Source organism: Neoarius graeffei, chromosome 9 (genome assembly GCF_027579695.1).
Source record: "Neoarius graeffei isolate fNeoGra1 chromosome 9, fNeoGra1.pri, whole genome shotgun sequence".
NCBI lineage: Eukaryota > Metazoa > Chordata > Actinopteri > Siluriformes > Ariidae > Neoarius > Neoarius graeffei.
In genome coordinates, this window is record NC_083577.1 from 59092109 (window position 1) to 59108895 (window position 16787).

Sequence of the window (16787 nt, forward strand, 5' to 3'; positions counted from 1 at the left end):
TCTTTGCACCAGCTGTAACTCTACACCGGCTATGCCACACAGGGGGCTCTTGCTGCTCCCAAACTCGAAGCTCATTTATCATTTCTGCACAGAGGACTCCTCCAATGGGATATATTTACAGTAATCCCTCCTCCTCCCTCCCCCCATATACCTTCTCCCTACTCCATCCTTTCTTAGATCACCAACGATACCACACTTCACTCCCAGCACACCCTGAACACCTCCTCGCTCCAACCGCAGCAGTGGCAGGAGAGGCAGCCATCATGAACAAATCATTTTACTTGTCCGACAAAACAATGCAGAACGAGCTGGTTATTGGACAACTGCATTACCCACCTGTCCCGAGGGAGCAGGAAGTGCACTGCTCATGAATATGAATAGGAGAAGGGCAGAGCAGAACTGAGCGTTTCTCTGAAGGCTGAGTGACATGTAGCACAAAGCCAGGAATGAATAAATGATGGCAGATACAGCAGCAGGGGGTGAGATCCTGCAGGACTCTGCTGCACAGGCACTGGAAAGGCCCATGTCAGCAAAAGTTTCTGTGATTGGTGGGCGTGATATTTAAATGAAAATATTTGGGCTGATGTGTGACTGAAACATGCTCAGTAACAAAGTATCTCTAGAGGGACACTGTGGGAGGTTTAGCTGATTAAGTGCTCCAATTTATCAAGGACAACACTAAGATGTGCTGCATATACTCACGTAGCCACAGACCCCCCCCCCCCCCCCCCCCCCCCACACACACACACACACACACAAAAGGCTTGTAGTACTCGAGTCCGACTCGTGCTCTAATTTTAAGGAGTCGTGACTTGACTTGGACTTGAGCACTGGTGACTCGGACTCAGACTCGGACTCGTGCATTAACTGCATTCGGACTCGTAAATAGGGGACTCGGACTCTTTCTTTATTTTTTACATGCCATAATAATTTGGCATAAGATATTTATATCTACATTAATTTTTGTACTAATTTCGTAAAAGAGTGTCACATCTGCGTGCCTTGACAAATGCATCAGATAGACTCTCAGGCACGCTCCGGACAGTGCGCATGCCAAGCGGATTCTTTCGCGCGCTGGAAACAACTCGCACCTGCACAGGATTAAGGCGCAATCAGTGCACCTATATAAAAACTCTGAAAACACACTTACTTTGTGAAGTACTGAGTTGCGTCACTGACATTACTGAGCCTTAGTTCCTTGTTTGGTTTCCTGATCCCTGATTTCCTGTTTCTTGTCTTTGATTCTGCCGAGTCTACGATAGCTTGTTTGTGCCTCGCTCGACCTATTGCCCGTTTCACCGTTTTACGATTTTGCCTGCCGTTCTGGATTGTTTACCTATCTTCACTTTTATTAATAAACACACCTTCTGCACTTACATCCCTCTCCCAACCATCTCTGACTGAATACTTCGCACTCCCTGACAAAGAGAATGCACATTCGCCTGTTCATACGTCATGTTCAGGAACAAACTAATGTTAATGTTGCTAAAACAGCCACCGTCAAATAGTGCGGTTGGAGTCTTGTTCTCGGACTCGACTCGGATCAATAGTGGACTCGACTCGGACTTGACTCAAAATTTTTTAATGACTTGGACTTGACTCAGATTTGAACACTGGGGACTCGAGACTGGACTCGGACTCGAGGTTTAGTAACTCGACTACAACACTGACACACACACACACACTCTGCACTAACTTATAACAGGTTGCTGTGGGGGTCAGTATACATCAGGGGCATTCCACTACAATTTATGAGTGTCCAGCTACATTAAATTTCTTGTTTCCAAAAAGGCCATCAACTAACAGGTTTACTGAATGGTGACAACATTTACCTTTCAATGCTTAAGCATTAGTGATTAGTTCATGCCTATAAATAAGAGTCAAATTGGTCATGTTTATAGTTTTGTAGTGGTGCAACACATCAGTGTACAGATGAGATATATATCGGTTTAGAAGCAAAGAGATTCAACACAGTGTCCGTCTGTTCACCTTTAAACGTTTAAACATTCTGTTGCTATCGTCGTTAATATTTCCTTTTTTTTTTGTACAAGCCATATCATGACCTCACCAATGAGATCAGAGAAGGAAAGGAAATAAAAAAGCAATTTTAAAAAATCTACATAAATTCCTCCCTTTCTGACTTGATGTCTCTAAACCTCTAACTAATCTCTGGTCCAATGAACCACCTTCAGGAAAGTAATTAATACCAGAGCATCAGCGACGCAGTAGCTCACACGGCCATACCATGAGAAACCAGACTTGTTTATAATTAGCTAAGTTGCTCTTCATGAGAACAAGTAGAACAATTTGATCTTCCAAACAAAATAATCAAAATCCATTGAAAACTCAGGGAGGAGTAGCGATTTTTGTGAATTGTGGACGGACAGACGATGGACGCCGTGTGATGGCAATAGCTCATCGCCTTATAGCCGGTGAGCTAATAAATGCATACGATAAGATAAACTGAAAAAAAAAGGATCCACTACTAAAGCAGTGCTGGTTTATGTTTTAAAAAATAAAGTCACTGAGGGTGTCGTGGCTCAGGTGGCTGGGGCGCCATAACCGTGGGTCCGGGGACCCGGGTTCGGTTCCGGCCCGAGGTCATTTCCCGATCCCTCCCCGTCTCTCTCTCCCACTCATTTCCTGTCCTGTCTCTGCGCTGTCCTGTCCAATAAAGGTGAAAAAAGCCCAAAAAAAAAATCTAAAAAAAAAAAAGTCACTAAACTACAGCTGGTCCCCCCCAAGTAGTTTTTCAGTTCTGTCTTCTCCTGAAAGTGCATCTGAAAATGACAATCAATAATAAACCAAAAACATTACACCCCTAAATACACAACATAACCAGACATTGTGTAAAAAAACAGTGTTGGATATAAAATGGAAACATCAACTTGGAAGCTAATCAAAAATACCACTGGACTATAATAACCATACTGATCGGAGTCTTGTGATGTAGTCTTCGTATTGGTCCAGGAGGTTAAACGTTCATATACTGTAATTACCCTCTTTCACATGAGCACTGCAACAGATGCAAATTAGCCAGTCATTCTATTTATAGATAATACAAAGCAGTGCTTTAATGTAATGAAGAAAAAGGCAAAAGGCGCAAAATGACTCAGAGTGCAGCATATTGCAGAAATTGTTAGTTATGTATTACACAGAGAAAAAGCCATGGGTTACCTGGTGATATGATGTAAAAAAAGTCTTTGAATTCATCCATCCAGACTTCAGCCAGTCGTCTGTTGTTCTTGTTGATCACTTGGCCAGTGCCGCCTGGGAAACTGTAAGGCGTTGCCTTCCGAAACACATGGCCTACGTGGGAACATGTGATGATCTCCAGAGAGCCGCCACACTGCCAGATCTACACAGCACACTCACAATTGGTTAGTGATTACCAGTACCATAAATTATTAATCATCATCGCTATTCTGATTAAATCATGCTTCATTACAACTGACAAGCTCAGAGCTTTATCAGTGCAACAGTAGTTTAATAGAATCTGCTCCCTGAGTCAATTTGTTGGTCACAAGCTGTCAATTACGGTAGCTATTAACAGTAATAATAGTGTACGCTGCCATCACACATGTAATGGTGGACATACCCTGAAAGAGATTTCTAAGTTCTCTCCTCCCCAAATGTCCATCCCGGGATCATAGGTGCCAATCTCCTCAAAATAGGATCGGTCAATAGAAAACAAACCGCCAGCCATGGTGGGAGTTCTAAGACACGAACACACAGGGAAGTCGTCCTTACTCTCTAAATAGTGTAAATGAATTTAATATACTGTATAACACACCTTATTACTTTGCTGAAATGTTTTTAATTGGCAGTCATGTATCCCAAAAGATTTGGATATGGATCTAGCCACTGCCTCTCTGATTGATTTAAAAAAAAAAAAAGTAATTGCAGTTGCTTTTCCAGTCTTCCCATTTAAAAGCCATCAATACGATCTAAGTAATTTCTCCGAGGAAAGACGCTGGCTCAGTGCCGTGTTTCCATCTACTTCAAGCATGGGAGCACTTTGTCTGGAAATGGAGAAGATTTGCAGTGATTACAGATGGTGGAGAAGAGAAAGTGACTCCCCAAGGTGCCACATGAAATATGAGCTAAAAGCCAAAACACTGAAAGGCTAATCATAATGTTCTATTCATATCACTTCTCCTGAACGCTAACAAATGAAAACGTTTCTATTCTCTTTCAGGCATTTAAATGCTGTTATAATAGATAAATTATTACAGCTCTAATGAGTTATTACATGAGCTGAGGCCAAATTGCTTTCTGAAAATTCTTCTTTTGTTTCTCAACTTGATTCCTTAATTATCTGACGCATCTCGGTTCTTCAGGCTGACGTGTACCAAAATACGAGCAATTAAAAAGACCTGCCTCAAGAAAGACGTGTAGGAAAAGAACACAAATTTCCTGAGGAAGAAGAGGTTGAAAGAACAAATTGTCTGTCAGAAAAAAAAAAGGTCAGAAATGAACAGCAACATGAGAAAGGCTGGCCACACCAACACAATCAACCTTCCTGAAGACTGTGACTCACTGTTCCTTCCGGCGGTCCTCATTAATCACACAAATGAGTAAATTACCTGAAAGCTAAGAGCAGAGTAAGGATGAGATGTGCTTAAATGCTTCAGAGTACATGGGTATAAAAATAAACCTTCACTCTTGGAGACCTTCGCTATTAACTGGATGAAATATTCAAGTTCTAAACCACATTGTGCAATCATGGCATTCAAAGTACTCAAGCTTGAACAGAGTGTCTTGAGGAACATAATATCAGACCACCATTACAAGCTTATTTACTGTACACTCACTGGTCACTTTATTAGGAACACCCACACACCTGCTGTCTGATGCAGTTCTCTAATCAGCCGATCCCTTGACAGCAGCGCAATGCATAAAATCATGCAGATACAAATCAAGAGCTTCAGTTAATGTTCACCTCAAACATCAGAATGGGAAAAACTCATCTCATCTCATTATCTCTAGCCGCTTTATCCTGTTCTACAGGGTCGCAGGCAAGCTGGAGCCTATCCCAGCTGACTATGGGTGAAAGGCGGGGTACACCCTGGACAAGTCGCCAGGTCATCACAGGGCTGACACATAGACACAGACAACCATTCACACTCACATTCACACCTACGCTCAATTTAGAGTCACCAGTTAACCTAACCTGCATGTCTTTGGACTGTGGGGGAAACCGAAGCACCCAGAGGAAACCCACACGGACAGAACATGCAAACTCCGCACAGAAAGGCCCTCGCCGGCCACGGGGCTCGAACCCAGACCTTCTTGTTGTGAGGCGACAGCGCTAACCACTACACCACCGTGCCGCCATGGGAAAAACTGTGATCTCAAAGTGTGACTTTCACTGTGGTATGGGTGTTGGTGCCAGATGGACTGCTTTGAGTATTTCACGAACCTGGGGTTTTCACACAGAACAGTCTTTAGAGTTTACACAGAATGTTACAAAAAACAAAAAACAGAGTGAGCAAGAGTTCTGTGGATGGAAACGTCTTGTTTGTAAGAGCGGTCAGAGGAAAATGGCCAGGATGGGTTTCCCAAAAGCCTCTTAGCACTAAGAGCATCTTAACTAGGAGAGAGCATTGTGATGCTCGCTCTACCATTTAACGATGATCTTTGTGCTACGATGCTTTTGGAAACTCACCCCAGATTGGTTCGAGCTGCCAGGAAGGATATAGTAACTCATAGCAACTCTTTACAACCATGGTGAGCAGAAAAGCATCTCAGCATGCAACAGCAGAAGACCACATTGGGTTCCACTCCTGCAGCCAAGAACAGGAATTTTAGAGTCAAGAACAAGTTCCTATTAAAGTGGCCAGTGAGAGTATATCAGGGAATATATGTTTTCAAACCTGGCACGTTCTAACCTGAAGACAAATACCATTTATCTGTATTTTCATCTCATCTCATCTCATTATCTCTAGCCGCTTTATCCTTCTACAGGGTCGCAGGCAAGCTGGAGCCTATCCCAGCTGACTATGGGCGAAAGGCGGGGTACACCCTGGACAAGTCGCCAGGTCATCACAGGGCTGACACATAGACACAGACAACCATTCACACTCACACCTACGGTCAATTTAGAGTCACCAGTTAACCTAACCTGCATGTCTTTGGACTGTGGGGGAAACCGGAGCACCCGGAGGAAACCCACGCGGACACGGGGAGAACATGCAAACTCTGCACAGAAAGGCCCTCGCCGGCCCCGGGGCTTGAACCCAGGACCTTCTTGCTGTGAGGCGACAGCGCTAACCACTACACCACCGTGCCGCCCTGTATTTTCATGTTTTGGGGTTTTTTTTGTTTTGTTTTGGGGGTTTTGTTGACACATCCGAGGTGAAGTCTGAGGTAAAGGCCATGCTATTTAGAACAAGCATTAATCCAAAAGACTCTATTAATAGTGGATGTTCTCTAGTCACATCCTTCTACCTCTTTGTAATTTGGAAAATCATGAGCTCATTGCTCTGTAATGACAAAAAGAAGAAATCTAATTTTGGATTGGACATCAGCGCCACCTCTATATGTAGATAAATCAAACTTCATGAGTCATAGTTCTACAGGTTCATATCAACTAATTTTAGAAGCTACTGCAGCAGCTGTCTTGAACTGAGATTAGCTGATGATCAACACGAAAAAACTTCTATCACAGTTATGTCAGCACTAGGTGCTGTAATGAGTTGGATGCTTCTGAACCAAAGGCAGCATCAGAAATGTCATACTGAGTAAAGTACAGTACATCATTTATATTAGTAATAAGGGTATTAAGAGAACTTGAAACCTGGTGTGGCCAAAGCTCACAAGTTCAACCATGGCCTGAAGGTTAAAAAAGCAGTCTTAGGCCCAAAGGGTTGCTGGTTCGATTCCTGGGACCAGCAGGAAAAATGTGAGGGGAGTTGAGTGAATGAAAAGTACTTTCCCCCTCCCTCTGTATCATGGCTGAAGTGCCCTTGAGCGAGGCACCTAACCCCCAACCGCTCCCTGGGTGCTGTAGAATAGCTGCCCACTGGTGTGCGTGTGCGTGTGCGCGCACTCATTGCTCACTTGTGGGTGCATGTGTTTGTTCACTGCTTCAGATGGGTTCAGTGCAGAGGAGGAATTTCACTGTGCTTGTGTACATGTGACAAATAAAGTCTTCTTCTTCATTACTACTAACCTGACGGGTAAGGTGCGATCTCCTTTGCGTCGGTCCATCTCTCTCTGAGGAACCGGGTACCACCTGAAGTTCAGTTTCCAGTTAAAGCCTCCATACGTCATGTCTGAGCCCGCCATGTACTCAAAAGTCTCGTCACTGATGACATCAATGATGGGGCAGACCACAGCCTTCCTACAATGGTATCAACTCATTTTACTAAGAGGAGGTACACACCTGGTCCTGAGTTATTGAGGCAGGAACAAATTAGCATGGTTTTATACATGGTCAAAAAAAAAAAGTACACACTCGCCTGGTCACTATGATCTACAAGAGCTAGGCAACACCATGGCCAGAAAATGCTAACGGCTGTGAGTTATAACCCAAAGGAACTGATTATGATCACTTCAAATCCAACTGCAGCCACAGCATCACACCTGTCATTACATTACATTACATTTCCATTTACTCATTTGGCAGAGGAATTTATTCAAAGCAACTTACAGTTGTGCTGAGCAGAGTGACTCAACTGTGGCAGCCTGGAGGTCCTGAGATTCAAACTTACAACTTCCCCATCAGTGGTCCAGAGTCCTAAATACTAAGCCCTGACTTTGCCTACTATGCAAACCTGAATAACAGACTTGGTCTTACAGTCAAGCCGGAAAGTCTGCACACCCCTTTCATCTTCTCCACGTTTTATTACGTTACAGACTTATTCTACAATAGATTGAGCTCATTTTTTGTCACAAAATTCTACACAGAATAGCCCATAATGACAAAGTGAAAGCAGGTTTTTAGAAAATATGCAATTTTATTTTACTGACAAAAATAGGTTATTTAGGGATTACATATCTGTACACATCTTGGTTGATGCACTTTTGACAGCAATTACAGCTTCAAGGCGTCTTGGGAAAGAAGCTATGAGCTTGGTACACTTGTTTCTGGACATTTTTGCACATTCCTCTTGACATATCCTTGCAAGTTACATCAGGTTGGATGGGCAGCATTGGTACACAGCCATTTTCTGCTGAAAAACACCCCCGCATCATGATGCTGCCACCACCATGCTTCACTGCAGTGATGGCATTAGCCAGGTGATGAGCAGTGCCTGGTTTCCTCCGACGTGACGCTTGGTATTCAGACCAAAAAGTTCAGTTTTGGTTTCATCAGACCAGAGAATTTTGTTTCTCATGGTTTGAGAATCCTCTAGGTGCCTTTTGGCAAACTTCAAGAGGGCTGTCATGTGCCTTTTACTAAGGAGTGGCTTCCGTCTGGCCACTCTACCATAAAAGCCTGATTTGTGGAGTGTTGCCTGGATGGTTGATCTTCTGAAAAATTCTCCCATCTCCACAAGGACACGCTGGAGCTCTGTCAGAGTGACCCTCGGGTTCCTGCTCACCTCCCTGGTCAAGGCCCGTCTTCCCCGATCACTCAGTTTGGCTGGGCAGCCAGGTCTAGGAAGATTCTTGGTGGTTCCAAACTTCTTCCATTTACGAATGATGATGGCCACTGTGCTCTTTGGGACCTGTAAAGCTGCAGAAATTTTTCTGCACCCTTCTCCAGATTTGACCGCGAGTTGGCCTAGTGGTTAGCGTGTCCGTCTCTCGATTGGGAGATCGTGAGTTCTACTCACGGTCGGGTCATACCAAAGACCATCATAAAAATGGTACCTACTGCCGTCTGGCAAGGCACGCTGCAATACAGATGCGAGTGGGGAGTCAAACTCTTGCGGTTACCAGAGGACTAGCCCCCCACTGTAACCCTAGCTATGTAATAGGCGAGAGGCCAAGGGTTATGGAAACGGAGATTGGCGCCGCCCTATGCGCCACATGGCATGGGAAGGACTTTGACTTGACTTGACTTCTCCAGATTTATGCCTTGACACAATCCTGTTTCTGAGGTCTGCAGATAATTCCTTTGACCCCATGGCTTGGAGTTTGCTCTGACATGCACTGTCAACTGTGGGACCTTATATAGGCAGGTGTTGGCAATCCCCAATCATGTCCAATCAATTGAATTTACCACAGGTGGACTCCAATTAAGTTGTAGAAACATCTCAAGCAGTATCATTGGAAACAAAATGCACCTCAGCTCACTTTTGGGTGTCATATCAAAGGGTGTGCACACTTGTGTACATACGATATTTTACATTTTGATTTTTAATAAATTAGCACAAATATCTAAAAACCTGCTTTCACTTTGTCATTATGGACTATTTTGTGTAGACTTTTGTGACAAAAAATTAACTCAATCTATTGTAGAATAAGTCTGTAACGTTATAAAATGTGGAGAAGGTGAAAGGGGTGTGCAGACTTTCCGGCTTGACTGTATATTCACTGATTTAACAAAATAAGAGGCCAAACTGTTTTATTCACCAACTTCTCCTTCACACATAGAAAGCATGCCTCTAGAATTTTCTGTTAGAAATTAGACTACCTGAGTGCAGAGTGAAGTGCATTAGCAGCTGGGGTATATAACAGGGTATTCACACTTAATGTAATGTGCTCACCATTAAAAGTCTTTTCTTCGTGTGTAAAAATGCAATAAAAGAGGGAGGGGAGGCAGCTGTGAAGCACTTAAAGACAAGAGTGTATCACACTTTCTAATGGGGAACTGGATTAGACTGGAGAAAATCATGTCTGATACACTTAAAAGGTAAAAGACGCAGAGAGGAAAAGCTTTTAGTGTACTGGATGGGAATGAAACATGCTTACCAATCTTAAAGTAAAAGCTAAAATTATCTGTAATATTCTGACCTAAACTAGGGCAGAGTGATTATCTTCTGCTATGAGCCATGACCAGGAATGGAGCTGCAGATTATGCGCCATGGGTTCTTACAGGAGCAGCGACAAACATAAAAAAAAGAATATTATGTGTGTGTGTGTGTGTGTGTGTGTGTGTATATATATATATATATATATATATATATATATATATATATATATATATATATCAGTAGAGCTTGTAGGACTTGATGGTACCATCCCTTGAATAATCAGCGCTGCTTCTTGCCTGTTGTCTTGAGTGGGAGAGCGGTAAAACTTCATTGGGGTCATCAAGTGGGCACCCTCCTTCCTTGGTGTTTCATTGATGTAGGCCCATGACACCTCCAGAGGGCTCAACGGCGACACCTGGCATCCCAGGTGTGCCCCCCTCTGGTTTTACCCCTCAATGGTCATCTCCAGCCCAGCTGGAGTCTTTCCTCTTGATCCACAGCCAGTTGCTGCTTCGCTCCGCAGCCTCTGAGAGTGATTTCACTGCTTGTCGGAAGGCCTGTCCTTTCACTCCCATTCTATTCAGGAGCCTAGTTGTAGTCTTAGCAACAAACCCTCTACACCCAACTTCTACTGGGAACACCTTGGTATGCCAGTTGCTTTGTTCTGCCTGGGCTGCTATTTCAGCATACTTCAGACTTTTCCATTCATATGCCTCTTCAACAGCAGCTTCCCATGGTACCGTCAGTTCCAGGAGATATATTATTTATATATATCAAATCACAAACTCTACTGAACCTCCTCTATTCCTTCATGATTCTTTACAATCTTTTTTCTCAGATCCTTGAAAACTTGTTTGGTTTAAGGCATCTGTCACAAGAAGAGATCTTTCCTGACAAGAGCAAAATCTGCCAAAAATTTGAACTTGTGTACTTTTTATAGACTAAATGACCTCTCTAAGTCACACCTATAATCTATCTTGGTTCATTAACACTAACATTAACACTTTACGCTGATACACTTTTGGAGAAGTCTTCATTCACATCATGTGGGAAGCCATAGCCTAATGGTTAGAGAAGCAGCTTTGAGACCAAAAGCTTGCTGGTTTGATTCCCTGGGCCAGCAGGAATGCCTGAAGTGCCCTTGAGCAAGGCACCTAACTGCTCCCCAGTCTGCTCTGGGTAAGTTGTAAGTCGTTGAGGATAAGAGTGTCTGCTGAGTGTAATGTGGGAGAATTCAGGAAGATGGGAAAAGTTCCTGTTATTTTGACCCAAAAGCATTCACACATTGTCATTACATTTATTAGATAATAATGGCACTCAGTTTTTTGTCTAACTTGAGCTAGCTTGAGAATACTTGGACATTCAAACATCTCTTCCCAACCTCAAACAGCACTAGTGCAATTTATCAGATATAGTTCATTACAAATTTACAATAGGAAGTTTTGTTCCTGAAAGACATTAGTTCAGTATGTTTATATCATCAACTGCATCAGTTTCAGGTCAGATAAACCGGGATGTCATAAACCTCACAAAATTCCAACTTGAAATTCTCACACTGAAGTAGACGAGAGTGCTCTGAGAGCACGATATCCCCTGCTGGAAACTATGCCATAACTCTGATAAAATGCGACTGAATTGAATGAAACTGCAATATGCATATTACTGACATACAGTATAACAAAGAATCCTGTCAAGTTTCATGAAATTCCTCCAAAAATTGTGAGAGAAGCTGATTTCAGAAGGCGAGCACCCTTCCTGGGAAGGACGGACAGACGGATGGACATCGCCACAACATAATCCCCCTTCGGGCCTTTCGGTCAGCAGGGGATAAAAACTTTTTGCCAAATTACATGAAATTCCTCCAAAAATTGTGAGGGAAGTTGATTTCAGAAAGCAAACACACCTTGATAAAATTGCCAAAGTGCAAGTTTGTTAATAATCAAGGGCATAACTCTGGTAAAATTTGTCCAAATTAAACGAAATTTCAATATGCGTATAACTGTCATATAACAGTTATATGACACCTAGGACAAAAGGCCTTTTGCCAAGTTTGGTGAAATTCCTCCACAAATTGTAAAAGGGGTTGATTTCAGAAGAGCATACACCCTCATGAAATTGTCAAAGTACAAGGTTGTTAATCAAGGGCTGTAACTCTGGTAAAATGCATCCGACTTGAACAAAATTATATGTGTACTACCGACATATAACAATGCCTTTTGCCAAGTTTCGTGAAATTCCTCTAAAAATTGTGAAAGGAGTTGATTTCAGAAGGAAAACACACTCTCATGAAATTGTCAAATTATAATTTTGTTAATCAAGGGCTGTAACTCTGGAAAATGTGACTGAATTGAACGAAATTGCAATATGCGTATTACCGACATATAACAGAATCTTGTCAAGTTTCGTGAAATTCCTCCACAAATGGTGAGAGAGAGTTGATTTCAGAAGGTGAGCACCCTTTCCTGAAATGGACAGACGGACATCGCCACAACATAATCCCCCTTCGGGCGTTTTGGCTAGTGGGGGATAAAAATAGTTTTTGTTAGGGTTTTGCTGGGATTCGAACCTGGTTCGTTGGTGTGATAATCCAGCAAACCCCCACTAGGCCACCAGGGGGATGACTCAAATGCAGAGGCGTGAGGCGGAAGTAGAAAAAGAATCAAAAGGTTTATTTAAACTATATACACTATATACAGGGCAAAACAAAAGACAAAAAAAAAAACCAAAGAGTATAATCCAAAAGAAAAGCAAAGTGCAAAAATTCAAAAGCTAAGAAGATCAAAAAACACAGTACAAAGGAAACTGGAGATAAACATAACAGCACAAAGACTCCGTGACAAGAGGACTGAACTCAGGGGTATAAATAGACAAACTAATTAAGGACACAGGTGAAGATAATTAGGCAATTAACACAAACACAAAACACAGGAACAGTGGCGGCCTCTAGAGGCCAAAATAAACACGACATGAAAAGGAAATAACAGCGGCCTCTAGAGGCCAAAACAGTCCTAGTCCTAACAGGACCCCCCCCTCTAGGAGCGTCTCCTGACGTTCCCAGGGCGATCCGGATGGGCCGAATGGAAGTCCCGACATAGTTCTTTATCAAGGACATCCCGAGCAGGAACCCAGCAGCGCTCCTCAGGACCATAGCCCTCCCAGTCCACCAGATATTGCAACCCGCCGCGGACCCGGCGGGAGTCAAGCAGGCGATTCACAGTGAACACAGTCTGCCCCTGGAAGATGCGGGGGGGTGGGGGGTTCCTAGGGGCAGGGGCATACGTAGACGTCAGTACGGGCCGTAACAGGGAAACATGGAAAGTGGGGTTGATCCTCAGAGTCCGGGGCAACTGGAGCCGGTAGGAGACAGGGTTCACCCTGCGCACCACCTTGAAGGGACCAATGTAGCGAGGAGCAAGCTTGCGGTTCTCCACCCGCAGTGGAAGGTCCTTAGTGGACAGCCAAACACGCTGCCCAGGGCGGAAAGCGTGTGCAGGTCTTCTATGGCGGTTGGCCTGAGTCTGGTTGGTTCTGGAGGTCTGTATGAGGGTCTTCCTGACCTTGCTCCAGGTCTTGCGACACCGTCTCACATATTGGTTGACCGAGGGCACCCCCGCGTCCTCCTCCTGGTCCGGGAACAGAGGTGGCTGGAACCCGAATTGGCACTGGAATGGCGACAGCTTGGTGGCCGATGACTGCAGGGTGTTGTGGGCGTACTCCGCCCATGGCAGCCAGGTGCTCCACGATGTCGGGTTATCCATAGCCAGGCCTCGCAGGGTGGTTTCCAGGTCCTGGTTGAGCCTCTCCGTCTGACCATTGGACTGTGGGTGAAACCCAGAGGAGAGGCTGGCAGTGGCTCCGATGACCTTGCAGAACCCGTGCCACACTCGGGAGGAGAACTGGGGCCCTCGGTCTGAGACGATGTCCTGTGGAAGACCAAAGACTCGGAAGACATGATTAAACAAAAGTTTCGCAGTTTCAAGAGCAGAGGGGAGTTTGCACAGTGGTATGAAGCGGCAGGCCTTGGAGAATCTGTCAACTAAGACCAAAATGACCGTGTTACCTTGTGACTCAGGGAGACCCGTGATAAAGTCGACTGCCACGTGGGACCAGGGACGCCGGGGAATGGTCAGAGGATGCAGGAGACCCTGGGGACGCTGTCGTGGGTTCTTGGTTCTGGTGCAAACCTCACAGGACAGGACAAATGACCTTACTTCCTTCTCCATGTTAGGCCACCAGAAGCGTCTTTTCAGGAAGTCCAGGGTCCTCCGAGCTCCCGGGTGGGCGGTGAGAGGGGAAGAGTGACCCCACTGGAGAACCTTGGCCCGGGCTTGATGTGGGACGTACAAGAGGCCTGGTGGCCCCGTCCCAGGACCGGGGTCCTGGCGTTGGGCTCGTCGGACAGCCTCCTCAATACCCCAGCGGACAGGGGCCACAATCCGGGACACAGGGATAATAGGCCCGACTTCATTCTCCCTGTTAGTGGCAGAGAACAGTCTGGACAGTGCGTCAGGTTTGGTGTTCTTGGAGCCGGGGCGGTATGAGAGGGTGAAGTCAAACCGACTGAAAAACAGGGCCCACCTAGCCTGTCGAGGGTTCAGTCTCTTGGCTTGCTGGAGGTACTCCAGGTTCTTGTGGTCAGTCCAAACCAGGAATGGATGTTGTGCTCCCTCCAGCCAGTGCCTCCACTCCTCAAGGGCCAGTTTGACCGCTAGCAGTTCTCGATCCCCCACATCGTACCGGGACTCAGCAGGACTCAGGCGGTGGGAGAAGTAAGCGCAGGGGTGCAGCTTACCTTCCGAACGTTGAGAGAGCACCGCGCCGACACCACTGTCCGAGGCGTCCACCTCCACGATGAATGGTTGGGAGGTGTCCGGGAGAACCAGAATGGGTGCCGTGCAGAAGCGGTCCTTGAGGTCTTTGAACGCCTTTTCTGCCTGAGGAGACCAGCCATAAGATCCACCTGTCCCTTTGGTGAGGTCTGACATGGGTGCTGCCACAGAACTGAAGTTCCTGATGAACTTGCGGTAGAAGTTAGCGAATCCTAAGAACCGCTGAACCTCCTTAACGGACTTGGGAGTAGGCCAATCCCGGACGGCCAGGGTCTTGGCAGGGTCCATTTGGAGTTGGCCTGTCCGTACAATAAATCCCAGAAAGGAGACCTCGGGAACATGAAATTCGCATTTCTGGGCCTTGGCGAACAGATTGTTCTGTAGCAGCCTCTGGAGAACCTGGCGGACATGGTGGCGGTGCTCCTGAACGGTCTTGGAAAAGATAAGGATGTCGTCGAGGTAGACAAAAACGTATAGGTTAATCATGTCCCTTAAGACGTCGTTGATTAGGGCCTGAAAAACAGCTGGTGCGTTGGTGAGTCCGAAGGGCATCACCTGGTATTCGTAGTGCCCAGACGGGGTGTTAAAGGCAGTCTTCCACTCGTCTCCCTGTCGGATACGGATGAGGTGGTATGCGTTCCGTAGGTCCAACTTGGTGAAGACGGTGGCGCCTTGGAGCAGGTCGAAAGCTGTGGACATCAGCGGAAGGGGATATCAGTTGCGCACAGTGATCTTATTCAGGCCCCTGTAATCAATACATGGTCGGAGCCCCCCATCCTTCTTGCCGACAAAGAAGAAGCCGGCTCCAGCAGGTGAAGTGGAGGGTCGAATAAACCCAGAGACCAGGGCATCTTTGAGGTATTCCTCCATGGCCTTGCGTTCTGGCTGAGAGAGTGAAAACAGTCTGCCACGAGGAGGGGTAGTCCCAGGGAGCAAGTCGATGGCACAGTCGTAGGCCCGGTGCGGAGGAAGAACGGCGGCCCTGCTCTTGCTGAATACCTCCTTGAGATCCCAGTACTCTGTGGGAACTTGAGATAACTCGGTGAGATCAGGGGGCTCGGCAGGAGACACAGGAGAGCTAGAGAGCAGACAAGAGGCATGGCATGCAGGGCCCCATTCCACAACCTGGCTTGTTACCCAGTCTATGCGAGGGTTGTGGCGAGTAAGCCAAGGAAGGCCTAGAATAACTGGGAACTCAGGTGAAGGAATCAGGTGCAGGGATATTTCTTCCTTGTGACCTTGAGACTGGAGGAAAACTGGAGAAGTAACTTGGGTGACTCTTCCATCACCTAACGCTTGGCCATCGAGGGCAGACACAGACAGTGGGACTTCAAGAGGTGCAGTCGGAATATTGATGCTTTGGGCGAAGTGAATATCCATAAAGTTCCCAGCCGCCCCTGAGTCTAACAAAGCTTGACAAGAGTGGACAGACTCACCCCAGGAGATGGAGACCGGGATGTAGATTCCTTGGCCAGGGAGTCCGGGAGAGAGGGTAGGCCCCGTCACAACCCTCCCTCGGCTGGACAGGGCGGTCCTTTTCCCAAGAGTTCGGGACATGATGCTCGGAAGTGACCAGGCTTGCCACAGTAGATGCAGCACTTGTCCCTCCTTCTGCGCTCCCTCTCAGATGCGGAGAGGCGAGTACGACCCACTTGCATGGGTTCTGGACAGTCACTGAAGGAGGTAGACGGTCTCCAGGTAGAGGTAGGGAGGCTGGGGGGCCTCAAGGCTTGGTGGCGTTCTCTCATCCTGTTGTCCAGACGAATAGCATGTGAGATGAGGGTTTCGAGGTCACTTGGGCATCCAATAGAGGCCAGACCGTCCTTGATGGGGTCAGACAGACCATGGTGGAAGGCTGACACCAGAGCAGTCTCGTTCCATCCACTTACTGCTGCGAGTGTTCGGAACGAGATGGCGTAATCTGCGACGCTTCCTCCTTGCCGGATGGACATGAGCTTTCGGGCTGCGTCGGTACTGATGTCTGCCTGATCGAAGACCCGAAGCATCTCTTCAGAAAACAGCTGGAAATCAAAGCACTCAGGTCCCTGTCTTTGCCAGATAGCAGTAGCCCAGGCTCGCGCCTTACCAGCTA

The 16787-nt window shown here is 46.1% G+C and overlaps 1 protein-coding gene across 3 annotated transcripts in view; it reads right to left on the reverse strand.

The window, feature by feature from the left end:
* galnt13 (UDP-N-acetyl-alpha-D-galactosamine:polypeptide N-acetylgalactosaminyltransferase 13) overlaps positions 1-16787 on the reverse strand; it is a 139246-nt gene that overhangs the window by 49666 nt on the left and 72793 nt on the right. For all 3 annotated transcript variants that reach the window (XM_060929974.1, XM_060929972.1, XM_060929973.1), the window contains exons 6-8: positions 7175-7345; positions 3599-3716; positions 3178-3358 (exon numbers count right to left, since the gene is read on the reverse strand). In XM_060929974.1, the coding sequence (XP_060785957.1) occupies positions 3178-3358; positions 3599-3716; positions 7175-7345 (470 nt within the window). The remainder of the gene's footprint in view (positions 1-3177; positions 3359-3598; positions 3717-7174; positions 7346-16787) is intronic.